This window comes from Trematomus bernacchii, unplaced genomic scaffold (genome assembly GCF_902827165.1).
Source record: "Trematomus bernacchii unplaced genomic scaffold, fTreBer1.1, whole genome shotgun sequence".
NCBI lineage: Eukaryota > Metazoa > Chordata > Actinopteri > Perciformes > Nototheniidae > Trematomus > Trematomus bernacchii.
Window position 1 is genome coordinate 2,124,908 of NW_022987644.1, and position 23,027 is coordinate 2,147,934.

Here is a 23,027-nt window from a genome sequence, read left to right on the forward strand (position 1 = left end):
TGACTCTAATGTAACCACACGTAGTGTTTTGACAGTAGGACACTTTGCAAAACATAATAACATAGCAGCAAATGTCTTCTTTTTTTTAACAGATTCATGCTGTATCAGGTTGGTACAACGCTCTATTTTATTTTATTATGAACATGACAGCAGTGATATGTTCCTTTATAAATCCACTTCATTTACTACATGTGTTTTGCCTACCAGATCTCAGAGGACCAATCAGAGCCCTGCTACAGACCACATGATCAACCAGGACGAAACTAACCAAAGGGAATATGCTTCCGTTCTTCAGGGTCAGCCTAAATCCTTAATACATTTTTAATTTTTTGTGAACGTAGCATCCGCGTAGCATTTCCATTTCTCATTGGTTGTTTTTAAAAATGTAGGAGTTCATATAGAGGGATTTTAATATGAATTGGGTTTGATTTTGATTTCTCTTCAGATAATGCCTGTGTCTATGAATCAGTCAAAGACCCTGAAGAACCTGCAAATGGTACAGTATAGTAAATATAAATACTGGAATATGACAATTCAAGGTTCACTCTTTTAAATATAAAATAAATTGTATATTTCAGATGAATCCACGGATGTGACATATTCTGTGGTCGAGCTCAAAAACATTTCTAAGAAGGGTGAGTGTTTGAATTTATGTTGTAACAAAAACATGCAATAAGTGTTGTCTTTTCATGCTTTCTCCTGATCCGTCTAACAGGGAAGAAAAATGAACCGGAGGATTGTGTTTACTCACATGTGCAGATGACATCAGCTGCAGGTATGAAGAAATACTACTTGCTTTAACTTTTTGTTATGGTGCCTTCTAGGGTGTCATTTTTAAATGTGCCACTAGGTGTCGCCAAAGTCAGCAATGTTCAAACCCTACACATAACTTTGTCAATGTTTGTTAAGTTTATTTTCTGTCAATTCTATGCATTCATGAAAAAAACATCAGGGCATATGACATTTCATTCATCTGTTTCCATACATGTATAACTGTTGTGAATCATCATGAGCAATTCCTTCTATCAAACTATCACTTTACCCTCTTGGGAGGAAAATGTATACCAGTACATTTTCATTTTTAACTGGGGGGGAATACTGTAAAAAAATAAATAATAATAATCTCTTAATTCATAGGGAAGTCAAGTCCTGCACCAGCGGATGAAACTGTTTATTCTGAACTCAAACCAGGAACAGCTCTTGGTAAAATTGCAGCGTAACATCATGTAAGTATTGGGATTAATCACTTTATATATTTCATATATTGTTAAATATATTGTAAATGTCAATTCTTTAAAGGATTAAACCTTTTTTCTTCTTTGGTTTTCTGTCAGATCAAACAATGCCTTCTGTAAGGACAAGACGAATGGAAACAACATACCAAAACGAAACCTTTGTTTATTAAACCTTATTTGCAGCTTTGCTCTCCATTTATCATCGAGTATTTTGTACAGTTCATGTAATAGCGGAAAATGTAAAATAAATGCATCGTAAGGCTTTAATCTATGTTTATTTAAAAAAAGTAAGCTTTGTTTTGCATCAATAAACTTGACTTTAATTGCTTCTACATGATTTTTCTTTACACAAGGTGTTTGTTTTGTTTCATCCCTTTTATTTTGGTGACCCAGTACAGTCATGCTTTTAGGTGACAGAAATAATTTAGAGGTGCAAGAGCTGAGATGTGACCAAAAATATGTCACTTTGAATCATCGGCCTTGTTACTAGTGATGAAGCAGAAGAAACATCTAATATTAGAGGTTTACAGGATTTTACCAACAAAACCTGACTTTTGTCTTCTGTTTTTAGACTAACGCATGATAAATGATCAGAATTACAATTGCAATAAACGTCAGGTAAAGAATGAAAAGAGGTTAAATCATTCTGCAGTTGTCTCGATGAACCATCTAACTGTTGGCGTTAAATATATCTGCCTGTGAAACACAAGTATAATACTGCCATCCATTTTTACTTGATTATGAGTTGAGCAAAAATGACTATTTACTCGGCCTTTTTAAAGTGGGATCTTGGTAGAGAGTGAAGTTCAAATGTATCTGCATGGCATGAGCATGAATTAGTCATGCCAATATAAAACAGGAAGGAAAGAGAGACTAGTTATTCTTAGGAAATGTGTAAATAACCAATGAGCTCATGTTGACATCAGATCAGATTTCTTCCCACAGTGCTCTGTCAGTCTTCCTCAATTTTCTTCAAGTGTTAAAGTGGACGTATGTGTAAGAGACAGAGAGTCAGTGTTCGATGTGAAGATGGGACACACTTTGCTCTGCACGCTGGGGTTATTCTGTGAGTACTTTTCAGACCCCTGGGCTAGGCCATTCCCTCAACTAAATGTGCTTCTTCTTTAGCCACTCCTGTGTCGCCTTGGCCGTATGTTAAGGTTTATTGTCCTGCTGGAAGACCCATCCATGACCCATTTTCAGTGTCTTGGCTGAGGGAAGGAGGCTATCGGCCAATATTTCACGGTACATGGCCCCGTACATCCTGTCCTCGATGCAGGGAAGTCGTCCTGTCCTCTTAGCAGAGAAACACATTTCGTCCTGTTGACTGTTGGGCTGCTTTGTGGAGTTTTACTGATAATTCTCCCGCTGCTGTTCCTGTATCTCTACAGAAAATCAAAAGGTAAGAACCTTTTCATCTGATATCAAATGAATTAAACTATAATTACTCAAAATCACACATGACATGTACCGGAAATCTTTGCAATTCAAGAAAAATGTAACTAATCAAAGGTTTTTCCTTTTTTCAACAGATTCAGTCTTCATCAGGTCGGTACAACCCTCTTTTATCTCATTTTGAACATTACAGCAGTTGCATGTTAAAGTCAATACACTTCATTATCTTCATGTGTTTTGCCCACCAGATCTCAGAGCACCAATCAGGGCCCTGGTACAGACCACATGATCAAACAGGACGAAATTCAAAACATGCCACAATATTCTACTCTCCTCCATGGTCAGCCATTGTCCGGTTTAATAATATGATTTATTTTTAACTTTTGGCCTTAATTGTGATTAAAATGTGGCTTGATTCTCACTTCTCTGTAGGTGATCGTTGTCTCTATGAAACAATAGGAGGGCCTGTAGAAGCTGGAAATGGTACAGTATCTGTGTTTAACGTGGAGTAATAGAAATACTACTGCAGTGGCCAGCAGTGTCTAAATAAAGTACAGGAATTGTCCTTTGATACATTATTTTAATCCTTCTAACAGGTGCCAGTAATGAACCAGAAGAGAGCCTTTACTCAAATGTGGCTGCAGGTAATGTCAAGTACAAAACACTTTTATACATATACACATAAATATACTAAAAGCTTTTATAATGTGCTGTGCTGCTTGCCAGTTTCAGCAATGAGCAAATCCACCAAATAAAGCTTTTACACTTTTTGTGCATTGTTATACAGCATGTTGTTTTCCAGTAATGTCTTGGTTTAATGATACATTACTTAAAATATCATAATTATTAAATGGAAAATGTAAATATGTTCACACACAAATGAATTGGCATTAACATACATTGTTTTATTCAAAAATAGACAGTACCATGAGCAGAAATGACCCAATGATAATAACTTATTTTGGTTTTCTTCCAGATCAATAAAGACATCCTCATGGACAGAACCAATGGAGCGGATGAAAACATGAAAAACAACATCCTTGTTTCAGCAATTGAGTGTATTTGCTGCTTTTGTGTAAATAGCGCAGTGCCTTTTAAAAAAAATGCCTTTCTAGGAACATGGTGAATGCTTTGCAATTCAACTGTACTTACTTTCTGTGTACTTATATTTAGTGTAAAACATTGTACTACCACCTTATCTGTTAAATGTCTGATTCAGATCATGTGGCTCGAACCTTGTTGTACATTGAGTGATATTAGAGCCAGATACTAATATATGCAGTATGGACACATGCTTTAGCACTGTAGATGCACACAGTGGACACACAAATATATTATTAATAAAACCCAAATGCAATTATACCTGCATGTACTGTTCAGTGAATGATTCTTACTAGATGCTACCACAGGGTGCCCACAAATGATCTAATGCCTTGAATTTATCTGCAGAAGTAGTCTCTTGCAAAAGCCAAAACATCTGAAGTCACAGCACCACCAATAGGTCAAACAAGCTTTTCAGATTCAAAGGAACTGAAGCACACACCTTTTGTACAATGTATTTGTTTTCTTTCAGATATTTGGGGCCCGTTTTTTGTTTTTTATTTATAAAAATAAAAATAACTTGGTTTACCTTATTTAATTTTTAATAATACAAATGTTCTGTATTGTGTGAAGCAGATTAACCAAAATAACTAAGAACATGATGGAATTTCTCATACGCTTGTCACCAATAGAAAAACATCAACCCACAAATCTTATCTTTATTGCATGATTTCAATGCAATCAAAGCAGTAAAGCCTGTCCAGGAAGAAAACAAGGCAGAACATTTTATATTTTTCAAACATGTTATTGTCATTACAATTTTAAATGGTAACCAAAACCCTTAATGCACTTAAAATATAATATGTTTTCTGCTAGTACTCTCACTTTATTATCTCGTATGATTTCAAAATGTGAATACACGTTACTGTGTTTCTACATTGTCCATGAGCATGGGCGTAATTTCCACTGGGGACAGGGGGGACATGTCCCCCCCACTTTTCAAAATCCCGTTTGTGTCCCCCCCCACTTTTCAAATGTGTTTTCATTTTAATTTGTTGTGTGTGTGTGTGTGTGTGTGTGTGTGTGTGTTTAATTTGTTGTGTGTGTGTGTGTGTGTGTGTGTGTGTGTGTGTGTGTGTGTGTGTGTGTGTGTGTGTGTGTGTGTGTGTGTGTGTGTGTGTGTGTGTGTGTGTGTGTGTGTGCAGTGTTTCCCCTACCAGTGTCTTGGCGGGGCGCTGCGCCCTGCCAACGGAGCCCCGCCTGAAATTCAAGGTGTTTTTTGTTTTTGTTTTTTGTTTTTAATTAAAAATATATATATATAGCACCAAATTGCAACTGAAGTAATCTATCTACGGTCACTTTTCACATTGAACATGTGCTCTTTTATTAAATAAACTAAACGCCTATGTTATTTATCCAATGTGTGTGCATGTTTCAGTGTCCACTGCTTTGCGTATTCACATTCTCCCTCCGCTCTGTTTCTGAAGGGCGGGGCTCACGTAGCGTGCGCATTCTAAAAATAGCTCACAGATGGTGAGCAGGTACCGTGGTTTTGAACTACAGTATTGAATTTGACAGAAAACAACAATGAAACGCCAGCAGAAGAATAGTCTAATGAGTTGGGTGAAAAAAAAGACAGGAGATGTGAGTTGGTTTATTCAGTAAATTAGCTCAGGATAATTGGATGTTCTGTCTCCACCTGTTGATGTGAGGCTAATGCAGGATTTGCTAGCTTGATGCTACCGGCATTTAGCGGCAGTGACTCAACAAATTGCCTCTTAAAATGTATCGTCAGCAATGTATGACAAGCAGACCGCTTGTTTAATGTTAGACTCACACCAACAGCTCAATATGATCATAACACGATTGCTTTCATATCAGAGATCAGATGAGGTGGAGCTGCCTCCAGCAATAGAGGAAGCAGCAGCAGCACAGGGTTGCAGCAGGTATGTTATATGCTGTAGTCAGGCGATTTAAATGTATCAATGAAAGGAAGAAGTGTAGGCTACATGATAAGGGAATACAGTTTGAATAAAAGTAATACAGTACAGTGTAACACTGCAATTTTTAATGTAATGGGGGGGTACCCGAGCAGCACCCTGCCAATGCAGTAAACCTAGGGGAAACACTGGTGTGTGTGTGTGTGTGTGTGTGTGTGTGTGTGTGTGTGTGTGTGTGTTTGTTTGGCACTAGTGCATTTTGACTGAGTGAGAGCAAGCGAGAAAGAGAGAGAGCGCACCAGTTACGGGGATTTTTGTTGTTAGCAGCTGGTGCTAGCTCAGAGCTAACGGACATTAGAAGCTGTTTCTTCAACAAGGAGAGGGAGAGCTCTCGCCTGTCAGACTGAGAGGCTGATAACTACAGCTCCGTGAGGTAAAGGACTCTGAGGGTTTAGATCAGGGGTCGGCAACCTTTTTCATATGAAGTGCCATTAAAAAAAGAAATTCTGATCAGTGTGCCGACAATCGTGAATTGTCAACGGGGGGGGGGGGGGGGAAGCAGTTTGTGGACCTCTTTCACCTGTCAGCGCAACTTATATGATGCCGTTTAAACACATTTAAATAATTGTTTAAACGCCATAATAATAATGACGACCGTCCGTTCTGTGAGTCTCCAGAACACACAGGTGGCCAGTCCGCGCCTGTGTAGCATATGTTAAAGAGAGCGGGGCTGTGTTGCGTGCATGGCTTCCTTCTGCAGGTAACGGGGAGACGCGCTCTGGCGGCGGTCTCGTTCAGGATCCGAAAATAAAATTTAAATATTTGTTCCACTTATTTATTCCACTTATTCCTAGTGTGCCACTGGTGGCACGCGGCACCGTAACCAGCGCCAGGGGTTGCCGACCCCTGGCACTGGTTACGGTGCCGCGTGCCAGGGGTTGCCGACCCCTGGTTTAGATAGTTAACTTTAGACTAAGTTATCTCAGTGGGTCTCAAACGGTTTGGTCACCATTTATGTACATATTTCCAATGCACACCTTTATTTAATATAATTGTAAACAACAAGGTAGGAAATCATTCCAGTGTGTACTATAGGACAGTACAAAATTAAAAATACAGTTTAAAATGGAGTGATTAGTCAAATATGCATAAATAAAAGAAAGAATGCTAACTAGGTAACATAAGATAAGATAAAGATAGGAGAGAGGAGGGACTGAGGTGTTAATAAAATAAACAAGTTTAAATTATTTGTTATTGTTTGTGATCAAGGATTTTTGATTATTTAAATATATACAGTTCTGTTTCATGAGTGTTGAGTGCTGTATCCATAAATCCCTTCATTTCCCCTCAAAGTGCGTGTAAACGTATACAAACAATATGCTGTATGTAGAGAGATGGAAGAAGGGAATCTACTGACGCACTACCGCAAACATTAGTTTGTCCAATTTATGTAAGTATGTTTTACTGAGGATATTTATTTTACTTTTTCTCCAGTCACTGTGCAGTTATAACAGAAGATTTATTTCGATATATGACCACAAGGTGGTGTCAAACTACTTTATCTGATACTTGACCTACTCTACACAAATAGTCCTTCTGAAGTCTGGCAGCAGGGTCTGATGTCATGTAACTCCTAACTAATAACTAAACAATTGACTGCTTACGGTTCACTTCCTTAGCTTAGCACTGATGCATGGAAGTGGAAGCTTTCAATGTTGACTACCCACCACATTTAAAACTACACAGCTACTGAAGTGTCGTGGTATTATTTATTTCAACCATTTTTATGGAATTAACATAATCTTTGTTCGACTGTGGATCAAATGTTGCACCTAGAAAAAACATATTTTCTGTATTCAAATGATTGCTTTATTACTAATGATATAGATATGAAATGTTGCTCCCTTAAAGTAGATAGAGTCTATCTCGAGGAGGGGGCTGGACTTTGTCTCTCTTCACGTTCACTTCTGGTAAAGAGACTGTGAGAGACTTCCTGTGGGTGAGGTTGTTTCTGAACTTAAGCTTGAATTCCTCCATAACACTCCATCACTGCGTTTCAACTATTTGGTTAAAGCTGTTACACACATTTCCATATGAAATATTGGTGAGAAGGCCCATGGATTATAAAGTGAGAATGACGCCTGCAATTGTATCTCCTTCTTAAAACTGTATGCACTTTATTTCTTCTAGAAAGACTTTATGCAGCAGCCTTTAGAGAAGCATCTGTGAAGAATCACGAGCACACAGGATGATCTTATCTACATCAGGAAGGATATGTTAATACCTTATCTCTGTTCATCATTAGAGGATGCCCAAACCAATGTGCAAAAAAATGTGCTGTAGTTCCTGATTGCTTTTCATATGCTGCAGTTTCAGTCTTTTCTATTTGCACAAAGTAGAAGAATTTCTCAGAAGCAGATTATCAGTGTTGGATGTGAAGATGGGACACACTTTGCTCTGTCTACAGGGTTTTTTCTGTGAGTACTTTTCCTGTTTTAATTGCCATTGATAAAACGTTTTAAATGCCTGAGGTTAATATATATTTCTGTCAGTTTGATAATGTCTGATTTAGTTTCATACTTATTTCAGTTCTGAATTTACTTTACCGTGGACAAGCTCAAGGTAATTATACAATTTTCATACTTTTTGTTTACTTATTCTAGACAAATCTACCGATGTAACTCTCCAAACAACATCCGTTTGGTCAATGTATAATACTGTTTTTGACAAAAAGAAAACACATTTTACTTTTTGTATCTTGTAAAGGAAAGCAATATAAAACATTTGTTATTTATGTATGAGCCATGTTGATGTGAACACGCAGTTTGGACAAGTTCTAATATATAATCTGCAAATTATTATAATGTTTTAACGGTTGAACAGCTCCACTGACGCTGTATAGGCAGGTGAAGTATACTGTACAATCCTGTGCTTTTTGTTATCACAAAATAATGAGTATTAAAATAAGAATAAGAAGACAGGGATCAGTTTCTTACATCAAAGCATTTACATAAAGATAATACTTCACCAACAAACCTTGTTATACTTTATTACCTGTGACAAATGGATTGTTTTCACATTGACAGTTTCTGAGAGTAAGTCATTTATTATCAGTTAACCTTTTTTGACTATACAAATAGTATTTTGGTAATTATATTTAAGTACAGTTCACACTTACATTTGTTTTTTACATACTGTATGGAGAAAATATGTAGGATCGAAGGAGTGCATGTAACCCACCAATTATACATCATAATGTTATCATTCTGTGAAATGTTGTTTTCCAACAGACAGACCTAAGGCTGTCCTCACTGTGTCTCCATCATGGCCGAGTCCTGGAGCCTCAGTAACTCTGAACTGCAGGCTTGATCATCCGTCTGCTGGCTGGAGCTTCTACTGGTATAAGGCTGTTCCCAAACTGTCATACTCCTACAACTCCTACCACTCCTACAGCTATGAGCTGCTACCTGGCAGCGAGAATGGGACTGAACAGCATCTCTTCATCATTGATGGACAAACACACACAGCAGGATATGTGTGCATAGCAGGAAGAGAGGATCCAGTGTTTTACAGTTGGCACAGTAAACCTAAGTTTGTCTGGTCTGGAGGTCAGTATGTTCTTCCTTTTTCTTTCTTTCTGTAGTTTGTACCACCATTACGCCAACAAATGTCTTTATCAAAGTTTGCCTGGTCTTGAGGTTTGTTTTGACTTTTCCATTATTGCAAAATGGAACAAAGTCACTTATTTTGGGAACTTTTCTTTTACACCAGCATCAGGTCACAGTTCGGTTTTCAAAAACCTTTCTCTAACACAGAATGATGATTGACTGATTCATCTTCTGGACTTGACTGAATTTGAACACAAAATAATCTCTTTTCATCCTGACACATGAGTTGTTGTTTGCCATGGTTCAAACCTTAGACTTTGTAAATCCAAAACCTAATAATATAAGGCTTCTACAATACATTAGATATAAGTGGTAAGTGTTTTCTTTATTTTTTTAGTTTGGAATATGTTTTAAGATATTTATCTGCTGGTTAAATAGTTTAAGACATAAACAATACATATAATTAAACACATTTGTAGTGTGAGATTGAGGCACTGGTACTTTCACTTTTGTTTTTCCTTAATGATAAAAACTTAGAGGACATTATTCAACTTCTGAAATCCTCCTCCTGCTCCCTTGATATTATTCCAACAGGATTTTTCAAAGATGTTTTTCATTGCATGGCCTCAGATCTACTTCATATAGTAAACACATCTCTTCACTCAGGTATTTTTCCACAGGCACTGAAAACTGCAGTCATTAAACCGCTCTTTAAAAAGAATAATCTAGATGCTTCAGTAATGAACAATTACAGGCCAATATCAAACCTGCCATTTCTAGGTAAAATCATTGAAAAAGTTGTATTTCAACAGTTGAGTAACTTCTTGCATTTAAATAACTGTTTGGATGTGTTCCAGTCAGGATTTCGTCCAAACCACAGCACTGAGACTGCTCTTGTAAAGGTCTTCAATGACATCCACTTAAACACAGACAGTGGCAGAACTTCAGTGTTAGTATTATTAGATCTCAGTGCTGCGTTTGACACTGTTGACCACAACATATTACTAGACCGACTAGAAAACTGGGTGGGACTTTCGGCAACAGTTCTAAATTGGTTTGAGTCCTACTTAAAGGACAGAAAAAACTTTGTTTCTATAGGTAAATACACATCTGAGTTGACAAATATGACATGTGGGGTACCTCAAGGCTCCATCTTGGGGCCTCTTCTCTTTAACATCTACATGCTACCACTGGCTCAGATAATGAAAAACAACAAAATAAGTTACCATAGCTATGCGGATGACACACAAATTTACGTAACAATTTCACCAGGAGACTATGCTCCAATTCAAACACTGAGTAAGTGCATTGAACAAATCAATGACTGGATGTGTCAGAACTTTCTCCAATTAAACAAAGATAAAACTGAGGTAATGGTTTTTGGAGCCAAGGCAGAACGTATAAAAGTTAGCGCTGAGCTTCAGTCTGCAATGTTCAAAACAACAGATAAAGCCAGAAATCTAGGTGTAGTCATGGACTCTGACCTGAGTTTCAACAGTCACATTAAAACAGTTACTAAATCAGCCTACTATCACCTAAAGAACATATCTAGGATTAAAGGACTAATGTCACAGCAGGATTTGGAAAAACTTGTCCATGCTTTTATCTTCAGTAGACTCGACTACTGCAATGGTGTCTTTGCAGGTCTCACTAAAAAATCTATTAGAAAGCTGCAGCTGATTCAGAACGCCGCTGCTCGAGTCCTCACTAACACTAAGAAAGTGGATCACATCACTCCTGTTCTGAAGTCCTTACACTGGCTTCCTGTGTGTCAAAGAATAGATTTCAAAATATTGTTGCTGGTTTATAAAGCTTTGAATGGTTTAGGCCCAAAATACATGTCTGACCTACTGCTAAATTATGAACCATCCAGAACTCTCAGGTCTTCAGGGACTGGTCAGCTTTCTGTCCCCAGAGTCAGAACTAAACATGGAGAAGCAGCATTCAGTTATTATGCTCCAAATATCTGGAACAAACTCCCAGAAACCTGCAGGTCCGCTGCAACTCTGACTACTTTTAAATCCAGGCTGAAGACTTTTCTTTTTGCCGCTGCTTTTAATTGAACTATTCATATCTTAAACTGCACTGTAACTTTTATCCATGTCTTTTTTCTTTTAATGTTTATTTTATTATCTTTTATTTTTAATGACTGATTTTAAATGCCATTTTCTTAATGTCTTCCATTTTTGTAAAGCACTTTGAATTGCTTTGTGTTGAAAGGTGCTATATAAATAAACTTGCCTTGCCTTGCCTTGCTCCTACTTTAGTTTGTTCCCGTTTTTTTATGTGAGATTGAGGCACTGGTACTTTCACTTTTGTTTTCCTCCTACTTTAGTTTGTTCCCGTTTGTTTTTTCAGGGTCAATTAAGTGGCAGTTTTGCCATACCAATGCATTGTCTTTTTCAGTCTGCATGGTTTAAATGTCCACTCTTTGTGTGTTTCAGATTTGAATTCAGCAGCGTCTCTCAGAGTGAGTCCTGGCAGTGTGCAGCACTTCACCAAAACGTCTGTGTCACTGAGCTGTGAGGGAAACTCCACTGAGTGGAGAGTGATGAGGTTTACAAAACCTGACAACCTTTATCGATGTTCTTCCTGGGGGACAATGACTGGATCCACATGCACAATAACCAGCAGCTGGGTTAGTGGAGTGTTCTGGTGTGAGTCTGAAACCGGACAGTTCAGTAATGCAGTCAACATCACTAAATATGGTGAGTTTTAATTATTTAAAATGTTTGTTTGAATCCAAGGAGTGCATGTAACCCACCAATTATACATCATAATGTTATCATTCTGTGAAATGTTGTTTTCCAACAGAAAGACCTAAGGCTGTCCTCACTGTGTCTCCATCATGGCCGAGTCCTGGAGCCTCAGTAACTCTGAACTGCAGCGTTGATCATCCTTCTGCTGGCTGGAGCTTCTACTGGTATAAGGCTGTTCCCCAAAAGTCAGACCACTCCTACAGCTATGAGCTGCTACCTGGCAGCGAGAATGGGACTGAACAGCATCTCTTCATCATTGATGGACAAACACACACAGCAGGATATGTGTGCAGAGCACGAAGAGGAGATCCAGTGTATTACAGTTGGAGTGAACCTAAGTTTGTCTGGTCTGGAGGTCAGTATGTTCTTCCTTTTTCTTTCTTTCTGTAGTTTGTACCACCATTGGGCCAACAAATGTCTTTATCAAAGTTTGCCTGGTCTTGAGGTTTGTTTTGACTTTTCCATTATTGCAAAATGGAACAAAGTCACTTATTTTGGGAACTTTTCTTTTACACCAGCATCAGGTCACAGTTCAGTTTTCAAAACCTTTCTCTAAAACAGAATGATGATTGACTGATTCATCTTCTGGGGCCTCATTTATAAAGGGATATACGCTAAAAAAATGGCGTACGCCAGTTTCTACGCAATGTTTGCGATTTATAAAATACTAACTTGACGGGAAAATGTGCGGTCCTCCACGCAAACTCTAACCCATGCGTACGCACTAAGCACAACAACGGGAGAGACGAGAAACTGCGACACCGTTGGCAGAAGGAAGAATGGAGAGAAATATGTAGAAATAATACCATAAATAAAATGTTACCTCTCATTTATCATTTATGAAGAATTCATTTTCAAACATTGATTAAAGCCAATCTTAAAATGATTAAACAAACGCCTGTTTGAGACTCCTCAGTGCACACAAAAACATAACTTGGAGAAATAAATAAATACGGATATGTTATTTAAAACCACCTCGAATATGTTGTGTTAATGTTATGAAATGTTTTCTCATAAATGATGCGGTAAGCAGGAGGACAGAATAACGTCTAACCTGACGCCGTTTTGCTTTTCTATAGGTTGTAGATACGAGCATGGTTTTATATACTATCACGTTTAATCGTGTTTTATGCCGTTTGCGAAGACTTGATAAGTCGCTCGTAAAACACAGGAGGTATGGAAACTAAGAACACCATATGTGGTAAATTGTACAGCTAATATAACACAACACATTGTATTTCCTTTAACTGGCGGATTATGGATATATAGTTGCTGATCGACAGCTGGAACACAAACCACCAAATACAACAAAATAATTCAGATCCAGTCGTCATGACTCCACTCCGGAGGGATTCCCCGATCATTTCTTAGAGTTTCTCATCAAGGGGGGGTCTCCTGTCCCCGGGACAAACACACTGAGGAAGGTTATGTGTATTTTTTTTGTCATTAACATTTTTCGGACCACTTATTTATTTATTTTGGTGACGATCCGACCTCCATGCTGCTACTCTGGTTCAAACTGCATCCACCAAACAATATGATTTATCTCGACCTCCCCAAAATAACCAAAATCTGACACGGTGTGAGATGTCTTTTTTAGCTGTTCGGTCGTAATTTCCTGCGATCTTCTTCATGCAGTCAGTCTGAATGAATGAATGAATGGGCGTTTCTTTGACTATTTATAGGCAAATATGGGCGTTACAAGTCGATTGTGTTTTATAAAGGGAAACAGGCGTAGGAAGTGCCGTACGCACTTCCCTCGCTGGTACGCAATGTTTTGTGAATCGGAAAATGTCGGAACATTTCTGTACCTATTTTTGTGCTTTGTACTACGTAAGCAACCTTCTCACGTCAATCCTACGCAAGGCGTTATAAATGAGGCCCCTGGACTTGACTGAATTTGAACACAAAAGAATCTCTTTTCATCCTGACACATGAGTTGTTGTTCGCCATGGTTCAAACCTTAGACTTTGTAAATCCAAAACCTAATAATATAAGGCTTCTACAATACATTAGATATAAGTGGTAAGTGTTTTATTTATTTTTTTAGTGAGGAATATGTTTTAAGATATTTATCTGCTGGTTAAATAGTTTAAGACATAAACAATACATATAATTAAACACATTTGTAGTGTGTACTTTCACTTTTGTTTTCCTCCTACTTTAGTTTGTTCCCTTTTGTTTTTTCAGGGTAAATTAAGTGGCAGTTTTGCCATACCAATGCACTGACTCTTTTTCAGTCTGCATGGTTTAAATGTCCACTCTTTGTGTGTTTCAGATTTGAATTCAGCAGCGTCTCTCACAGTGAGTCCTGACAGTGTGCAGCACTTCCCCAACACGTCTGTGTCACTGAGCTGTGAGGGAAACTCCACTGAGTGGAGAGTGAGGAGGTTTATGAAACCTGACAACCTTTATCGATGTTCTTCCTGGGGGACAATGACTGGATCCACATGCACAATAACCAGCAGCTGGGCTAGTGGAGTATTCTGGTGTGAGTCTGAAACCGGACAGTTCAGTAATGCAGTCAACATCACTAAAGATGGTGAGTTTTAATTATTTAAAATGTTTGTTTGAATCCAAGGAGTGCATGTAACCCACCAATTATACATCATAATGTTATCATTCTGTGAAATGTTGTTTTCCAACAGAAAGACCTAAGCCTGTCCTCACTGTGTCTCCATCATGGCCGAGTCCTGGAGCCTCAGTAACTCTGAACTGCAGGGTTGATCATCCGTCTGCTGGCTGGAGCTTCTACTGGTATAAGGCTGTTCCCAAACTGTCATACTACTCCTACAGCTATGAGCTGCTACCTGGCAGCGAGAATGGGACTGAACAGCATCTCTTCATCATTGATGGACAAACGCACACAGCAGGATATGTGTGCAGAGCAGGAAGAGGAGATCCAGTGTATTACAGTTGGCACAGTAAACCTAAGTTTGTCTGGTCTGGAGGTCAGTATGTTCTTCCTTTTTCTTTCTTTCTGTAGTTTGTACCACCATTAGGCCAACAAATGTCTTCATCAAAGTTTGCCTGGTCTTGAGGTTTGTTTTGACTTTTCCATTATTGCAAAATGGAACAAAGTCACTTATTTTGGGAACTTTTCTTTTACACCAGCATCAGGTCACAGTTCAGTTTTCAAAACCTTTCTCTGAAACAGAATGATGATTGACTGATTCATCTTCTGGACTTGACTGAATTTGAACACAAAATAATCTCTTTTCATCCTGACACATGAGTTGTTGTTCGCCATGGTTCAAACCTTAGACTTTGTAAATCCAAAACCTAATAATATAAGGCTTCTACAATACATTAGATATAACTGGTAAGTGTTTTCTTTATTTTTTTAGTTTGGAATATGTTTTAAGATATTTATCTGCTGGTTAAATAGTTTGAGACATAAACAATACATATAATTAAACACATTTGTAGTGTGAGATTGAGGCACTGGTACTTTCACTTTTGTTTTCCTCCTACTTTAGTTTGTTCCCGTTTGTTTTTTCAGGGTCAATTAAGTGGCAGTTTTGCCATACCAATGCATTGTCTTTTTCAGTCTGCATGGTTTAAATGTCCACTCTTTGTGTGTTTCAGATTTGAATTCAGCAGCGTCTCTCAGAGTGAGTCCTGACAGTGTGCAGCACTTCCCCAACACGTCTGTGTCACTGAGCTGTGAGGGAAACTCCACTGAGTGGAGAGTGAGGAGGTTTATGAAATCATACCTTTATCCCTGTTCTTCCTGGGGGACAATGACTGGATCCACATGCACAATAACCAGAAGCTGGGTTAGTGGAGTGTTCTGGTGTGAGTCTGAAACCGGACAGTTCAGTAATGCAGTCAACATCACTAAAGATTGTGAGTTTTAATTATTTAAAATGTTTGTTTCTGAAGTATTATGTTGTTTTGAAATGTGAAGGTGACAAGCGTCAAACGTCTCTTCAAATTAGTAAAACTTCATGAAAAAGGCTAATTTGCGAAGTGATTTCCAGGGTTACTTCTCTCAAAGATCAAAGATAATATTCTGTGTTTAAATGTCCTCATACATCTACCTGACATTTCAGCTTCTGCCAGACTAGGCCAGTTGAGCATAAACATATTCAATCTGCAAAAGCTGATGACTCTGTCAAAGCCTTTATATTCTTTGATTTCTTTTCAGATTATGAAATGATCCTGGTGAGTCCTGTCCGTCCTGTGGCTGAGGGACGTTCTGTCACTCTTAGCTGCAAGTTCAAGACAAGAACTGTTCTTTATAATGTGGATTTCTATAAAGATGACAAACTCATCCAGAACGATACCAGGAAGCAGCTGACCATCTCTGCAGTGTCAAAGTCAGACGAAGGCTTTTATAAATGTAAACAGAGAGATTCAGCAGATGGTAGGACGTCACCAGAGAGTTGGCTCTCAGTCAAATGTAAGTATGATTTAAAAACCCTTCCTTTTTTGTAAGCTGTGTTACAGTCTGAGATAAAGAAAGCTTAGTTTCATCTGAATTAAACTGTGTTTGTTTAAGAGAGATGTTTTATACAGTTAAAGGTGGGGTAGATAATTTTGGAGAAACCAGCTCGAGTGCGCTAGAATTAGAAAATAAACAACCGGAAAAAATCTGCCACTTCCTTACAGAGCCCCTCCTCCAACACACACGAACGCGCACATGACCAATGAGGGCACGAGATAAGTTTGTGCACAGATGGAAGGCTGACAGGCAGGTAGGCCATCCAGTTATTTTAGCCGGGCCGGCTAAAATGATTGGTCGTGCTTTTTACAGTACTACGGCTTCCACAGATGACATTTCTTTATGGATTCTTTGTCAAAGCACTTAAGATATTCATTGCTATCGGGATGGTAAGAGCATTCCATAGAATCAGTGTGCGAAAAAGCACACGTCCCACCGTCCGGGACGTGTTATTTACAATGTCGGACAAGTAGATCTTTCAATTGACTTGTCCGGCGGACAAGTGACGTTTTTAGCCCTCATTTATTGACAAATTATTGATAAACTCAGTTTACAAAAGGCAGAACTCATTCGCAAATTGTCCGTGTCCGCCATTGTTCGTTTAGAAATGTTAGTTTCGGTTCTGCTTGTCGATTCCAAGGAAATGCATCTCGCCGCTTTCTGTACTGTTGGGGGCGGGGCGGTGCGGGACGTGTAGCACAGTGGCAGGGTTGGGAAGCAAAACTCGGTGCCGAGTAGGAACAAATAACAATTGTCCGGTACCGGGATTAATAAGAGTTGTGAGGACAGGAGGCCGAGCCCCGCGGACCGCAGCTCTCTCTCTCTGCTCCGGATCATCGGATCGCTGCACGGTGCAGCTCAGCGTCTCTCTCTCTCCCTCTCTCTTTCTACACACAGCGGACCCGCTGCCCGTTTAACAGCCTAATCTTTGTCAAACTTTCTTATGTTCTGTCTCTAACACGTAATGAAGGTTATTAAGCGTTTTAGCTCCTATGTTGTTAATATTGACCGCCATTTCCTTTATGAAGTAAAGCAGCCTCCCTGTCTGTGTCCTCGCGCTGTCCTCACATCCCCCGACCCCCAGACTCGGAGGAGCACAGGGATGTCCGTATTGTTTATGAAGCAGGGTATAGAAAATACATTATTGAAATTCAAATAGTATTTATTTACTTTTACAAACAGTGAGCAGCTGCAGCATGTGTATTGCAGGACATGTGTAAGCATGCAAGCGTCTTTGAGTTGTAGACAAGCGCTAGGCCTATAGGCTATAAATATAATGTATTATTATTATTATTAGGCCTATGTGTTGGACATGTGTGGTTGGACTCTGTCTCACAGGCAGGTTGCAGTGTAACATCAGAGGAGACTGGGCCAAATTCTCAAACTGCACCACATAGAACTAACTAAACAATGCAGAGATTATTTTTATATAATTGTATTCAATAACCATAAGAAATTAAACAGTATGAAGTGATTTCTAAATAGGAATACAGATTTGACTTAATGTTTTCATAAATATGTTTTTCTCCCAGTTTGTCATGGCACTTATTTTTACCCTCTCAAAGAACCGGAATCGAGAACCGAAAATAACCGGAATCGAAAAGCAGAACCGGAATCGTTAAAATCCAAACTATACCCAACCCTACGTATGTGTGATGCAGTAAAATCTTACCGCTCACTTACGTTAGCGGTGTCGTAAAAAACGTGGTAAAATGTAAAATACGTTGGCGAAGAAGAAGATTCCAGTGGCCCCAATTTTTCCATTCTGGACAAGTGAAAAATGTATTCGGACAAGTAAATTGCCAAACTCACTTGTCCATGGACAAGTACTCTCTAAAAACTTTTTCTCACACTGAGAATATAACAAAAAGTGTATCACGAGCCGGTTTCTCAAACTTACCTACCCCCCCTTTAATCTATAACAGGAACGTTTAATATAAAATAAATATTAATAAAGATGACTTATAATAGCAGCGTCCGGGCCTGGAAAAGCTTCTCAATTTCCCATTCTTCTGATCGTTGGGCTGCTTGGTGGAGTTGTACTGATTATTCTCCTGCTGCTGTTCCTGTATTTATACAGAAAGTCAAAAGGTGAGATCATTTTCTTCTGATATCAGATTGACTCTAATGTAACCACACGTACTGTTTTAACAGTAGGACACTTTGCAAAACATAATAACATAGCAGCAAATGTCTTCTTTTTTTTAACAGATTCATGCTATATCAGGTTGGTACAACGCTCTATTTTATTTTATTATGAACATGACAGCAGTCATATGTTCCTTTATAAATCCACTTCATTTACTACATGTGTTTTGCCCACCAGATCTCAGAGGACCAATCAGAGCACTGCTAGAGACCACATGATCAACCAGGACAAAACTAACCAAAGGGAATATGCTTCCGTTCTTCAGGGTCAGCCTGAATCCCTAATACGTTTTGATTTTTTTGTGAACGTAGCATCCGCGTAGCATTTCCATTTCTCATTGGTTATTTAAAAAAATGTAGGAGTTCATATAGAGGGATTTTAATATGAATTGGGTTTGATTTTGATTTCTCTTCAGATAATGCCTGTCTCTATGAAACAATCAACAAAGAACCTGCAAATGGTACAGTATAGTAAATATAAATACTGGAATATGACAATTCAAGGTTCACTCTTTTAAATATAAAATACATTGTATATTTCAGATGAATCCAGGGATGCGACATATTCTGTGCTCGAGCTCAAAAACATTTCTAAGAAGGGTGAGTATTTGATTTCTATGTCGTAATAACATACAATAATTAAGGTGCTTTTGTAGGCTAGCAGTGCCTAAATTAAGTGAAGTATTGTCTTTTCATGCTTTCTCCTGATCTGTCTAACAGGGGGGGGAAATGAACCGGAGGATTGTGTTTACTCACATGTGCAGATGGCATCAGCTGCAGGTATGAAGAAATACTACTCGCTTTAAGCTTTTGATATGGTTACGTGCTGCCTGCTAGGGTGTCATTTTAAAATGTACCACAAGGTGTCGCCAAAGTCAGCAATGTTCAAATCCTTAACATAACTTTTTCAATGTTTGTTAAATTTATTTTCTGACAATTCTATGCATTCATGAAATAATCATCAGGGCATATGACATTTAATTTATCTGTATCAATACATGTTTAACTGTTGTGAATCTATCTAACTAACTTTAATTTGATATTGTGTCAATCGGAATGACTGCTTTTTACATATAACAAAACCAACAACACAAATAATTGTTTTACTTTCAACAAATGCAATATATGCATGGATTAAACATTCACTTTTTAGGCTTGTTTAATCTCTTTTTGCATGCAATGTCTTTTACAGTTTTCACGGTTTGAATGTCCCCTTTTTGTTTTTCAGATTTGAATTCAGCAGCGTCTCCCATAGTGAGTCCTGACAGTGGGCAGCACGTCACCAAAACGTCTGTGTCACTGAGCTGTGAGGGAAACTCCACTGATAATCCATCATAACATTTATGTCAAAAACTGAGTTTTCATAGAGTGTATGAGAGCTACAACCCAGCTTCCGGTTTTGGGCATGCTGGCTACGCATCACTCATTCACCAATGGGTAATGTTTAGATGGATTTTAGGAACTTCCCCTCGATTATATTGGCTCTAACGGTTAAAAAGAGGTGTCAATCGTCAAAATCGAACTAGGAGGTCCATAGATATGGAAAATGCACCCAAATGACCCCAGAAGTGGTTTTCTTTTTCTAAATCTCTCTAAAAAGGTCAAATGTCACTTGTTTCGCATCAATCTTGATACAGGGTACTTATTATATGTTATAGTTTGGATTCCTAAAGCTTTTAGTCTACTATCCCATCATTCAAGGGTGGTTTTTTGTGTGAGGGTGATGTGTTTTCTTTTGGACGGACACTATCATTTAATCTTTTTTACTATGTTCAATCTGAATTTACTTTAAAATAAAAAAATTCTATATTGATTCTGACTTTTCTACATTCAACTCACAGGTTTATCATTGCTTCGAGAAAAAAGATTATTAATTTACCCCTTTTAGAAGTTAAGTTATATCTCTCACAGGCTCCACCCTCTACTGGACTCTATGGGTACTCCCCTCGATCCTATCATGCAAGCATTCATCCACTGAGATTAGGCTTGTTTGAGACAAGCGAGACCTGCGCAGACCTGCGCAATTGCGATCAACGTCTTGCTAGTGCGTTGCATGATGGTTAGTCATTTTGTCCGACTTGCTCTGGAGGCTCGCCTACATGAGACCTTGAAATCTCGCGGGACAAAGACGCCCGCAGACTTGAGAGCGAGGCGCGGCGCGGCGGCGCAGTTTCTCTCCACGGGCTGCGGAAGCGAAATGCTTGATGGGAAACGACTTGCTGGTATCTCGAGCTGAGCGCTCATTGGTGGGTTTTACCCCGTGCTGGGGATGAAACTCTCCATTGGCTCGGCAAAAGTGTGTTGTTGTTTTGTGTCAGTTTTACATCGCCACTTCCATTCACATTTTTCATCATTGTTCCACAATGTTTATCATCATTAAATTAATATCTATATATTTGTATACTATACTTGCACTGCTTACCGTTGTCATACTTTATATATCTTAGCATATTCATACAACACACTGTTAATACTAGGCTAGGCTACTGTGTATAGTGTATTCATACCCCTCACTGTTTTTTCATCATTCAATTCATTCTATATTTTATTCTGTAGATTGTGTACATTACTTTTCACTTTACTGCTTTATGCACTCCTGATTCGAAGCTAAACTGCATTTCGTTGTCTCAGTACCTGTAATCTGTGCAATAACAATAAAGTTGAATCTAATCTTGAGCAGGAACAAATGTATTTACTGACATTAACGATTAAACACATTTGTCCATTCTTTATCAATCAATCAATCAATGTTTATTTATATAGCCCAATATCACAAATGTTACATTTGTCTCAGTGGACTTCACAGTTTGTACAGAATATCAGTATGACAATACGACACCCTCTGTCCTTACGTTTCACATCATACAAGGAAAAACTTCCAGAGAAAAACCCAGTTTAAAGGGGAAATGGGAGAAACCTCAGGGAGAGCAACAGAGGAGGGATCCCTCTCCCAGGACGGACAGACGTGCAATAGATGCCGTGTGCATTTATAAATGCAAACCGAGTCAAGCCGACTCCGGAGGTGGCGGTATGCACCTTAAAGTTGTTTGAAATCCGCCAAAAAACCGAGAGAAGAAGAAGAAGAAGAAGAAGAAGCCGACTCCGAGCTGTCCGACTTCAGGCGAGTTTTTTGAGACCTCCCCCGGCTGCGATCGGCTATTCTCCTCTACTTTCGAGGCGAGCCGCAGCTCGTCTCAAACAAGCCTACTTTCTAGACGTAGCCGGCCCCTGGGCGGGCCTACCTGAATGCGCGCGCATCTCACCGCATAAAAGGAGGCCTCGCCTCCTTACTGTCATCCCTTTCTCTTCAGCAAGGCAGTGAGATACAACTGAGTGAAGAGAGACGGATAAGAATATAAGACAACGAAGAAAATGGACTTACTATTGGAGCGCCCCTGTCCTTCGTGTCCCGGTGGCTACTTGGGCTGGAATCCTCAGAGTGGAGGGCCACTCGGACACGGAGGGTCCCGGTGTGCCCCCACTGGATGAAAGCCTGGCGGCCCATCTGCTTCCGCAGGCAGCCGGGTGGGCAGAGGGGAGAAGGCCCCTGCCCCCCATTGCCGCATGACCGCGAAATGCTTGAGTATCTGGATAAGATATTGAGGCTCGGGGCGCAGATGGCGGCGGCGGCCAGTAATCTTGGTGTGTTGGGAGTGTCGCTGATTACCCCTCAGCAGGACACCTCCGAGACGATCTCCTTGGGGCCCCCGTTGTTATTGTTTTTCTCATATTTTTTTTTTATGTCTCTTAAACCGTTATCCCGACTTTTATCTTTTTTTATCTTCTTTTCACAAGATACTTTCTCGTGCGCACGAGATACTAACCCGTTATCCCGACTTTTTTTTTTTCTCTCTTTTTTTTTTTTTTCCCATGTCCCTTTAGGGGCTCCGTAGACTCTAGAGACAAACCAGGGGACTTTATTTTTAATCTGTGTCTGTCCATTTGGTGTAGTATTTTATCCAATATTACATTTTGTCTATATATTAGTCACTTTCTTATGAAATGCCAGGTTTTAGGCCTTGGTTTGAACATTCAATCCTGAAAATGAAAAATATACAGTCTATGGTGTGAACGCGATCTGCTCTTTAGTTCATCAGAACTCTTTAGTTCTGATGAACTAAAGAGCAGATCGCGGTGTAAATTACGGCAAATTACTTGGTGTGAAAGCGCCTAAAAATTTGTACGATTCAGTATCTGTTCACACAGCAATTACGAGAGCCCACAGGAAACATTATATTTAAAGTTATAGCTTGTAGCCTACATACTGTGACGACCCCTCCACACCACTAGGCGTTCCGTGGTCTCTCTCTTGTTTGCAGGTTCCAGTGCTGTGGGTGATCGTGGACTGACGAGCTGCACCTGGGCGGCTGCTATAATACAGCCCATCGCGTTTCGGGAGGCCCTCTCTCATTCCTCTCGCACACTTCCCGTGTAAGCCTCGCGCCGCGGCTGTT

The 23,027-nt window shown here is 39.2% G+C and overlaps 2 protein-coding genes across 4 annotated transcripts in view; both read left to right on the forward strand.

Annotated features, from left to right (window-relative positions):
* The window catches only part of LOC117485224, a 103,913-nt gene extending 99,921 nt beyond the window's left edge, over positions 1-3,992 (forward strand). For both annotated transcript variants that reach the window (XM_034133770.1, XM_034133771.1), the window contains 4 exons: positions 2,879-2,970; positions 3,063-3,113; positions 3,227-3,274; positions 3,607-3,992. In XM_034133770.1, coding sequence (XP_033989661.1) covers positions 2,879-2,970; positions 3,063-3,113; positions 3,227-3,274; positions 3,607-3,614 — 199 coding nt within the window. In that variant the 3' untranslated portion in view covers positions 3,615-3,992. The remainder of the gene's footprint in view (positions 1-2,878; positions 2,971-3,062; positions 3,114-3,226; positions 3,275-3,606) is intronic.
* Positions 3,993-7,963: 3,971 nt separating this feature from the next.
* LOC117485230 lies at positions 7,964-20,171 on the forward strand. Of its 2 annotated transcripts, none has more exons than XM_034133777.1 (12): positions 7,964-8,088; positions 8,201-8,233; positions 8,902-9,219; positions 14,257-14,520; positions 16,129-16,383; positions 18,397-18,516; positions 18,637-18,652; positions 18,752-18,840; positions 18,990-19,034; positions 19,117-19,173; positions 19,294-19,353; positions 19,802-20,171. In XM_034133777.1, exons 1-12 carry the CDS (start codon positions 8,052-8,054, stop codon positions 19,909-19,911), a joined length of 1,404 nt encoding a protein of 467 aa, XP_033989668.1. In that variant the 5' UTR covers positions 7,964-8,051; the 3' UTR covers positions 19,912-20,171. The 2 variants fall into 2 exon arrangements, with proteins under 2 accessions (XP_033989668.1, XP_033989669.1); XM_034133778.1 differs by lacking the exon at positions 8,902-9,219 and adding an exon at positions 12,034-12,333.
* The last annotated feature ends 2,856 nt before the right edge of the window (positions 20,172-23,027 follow it).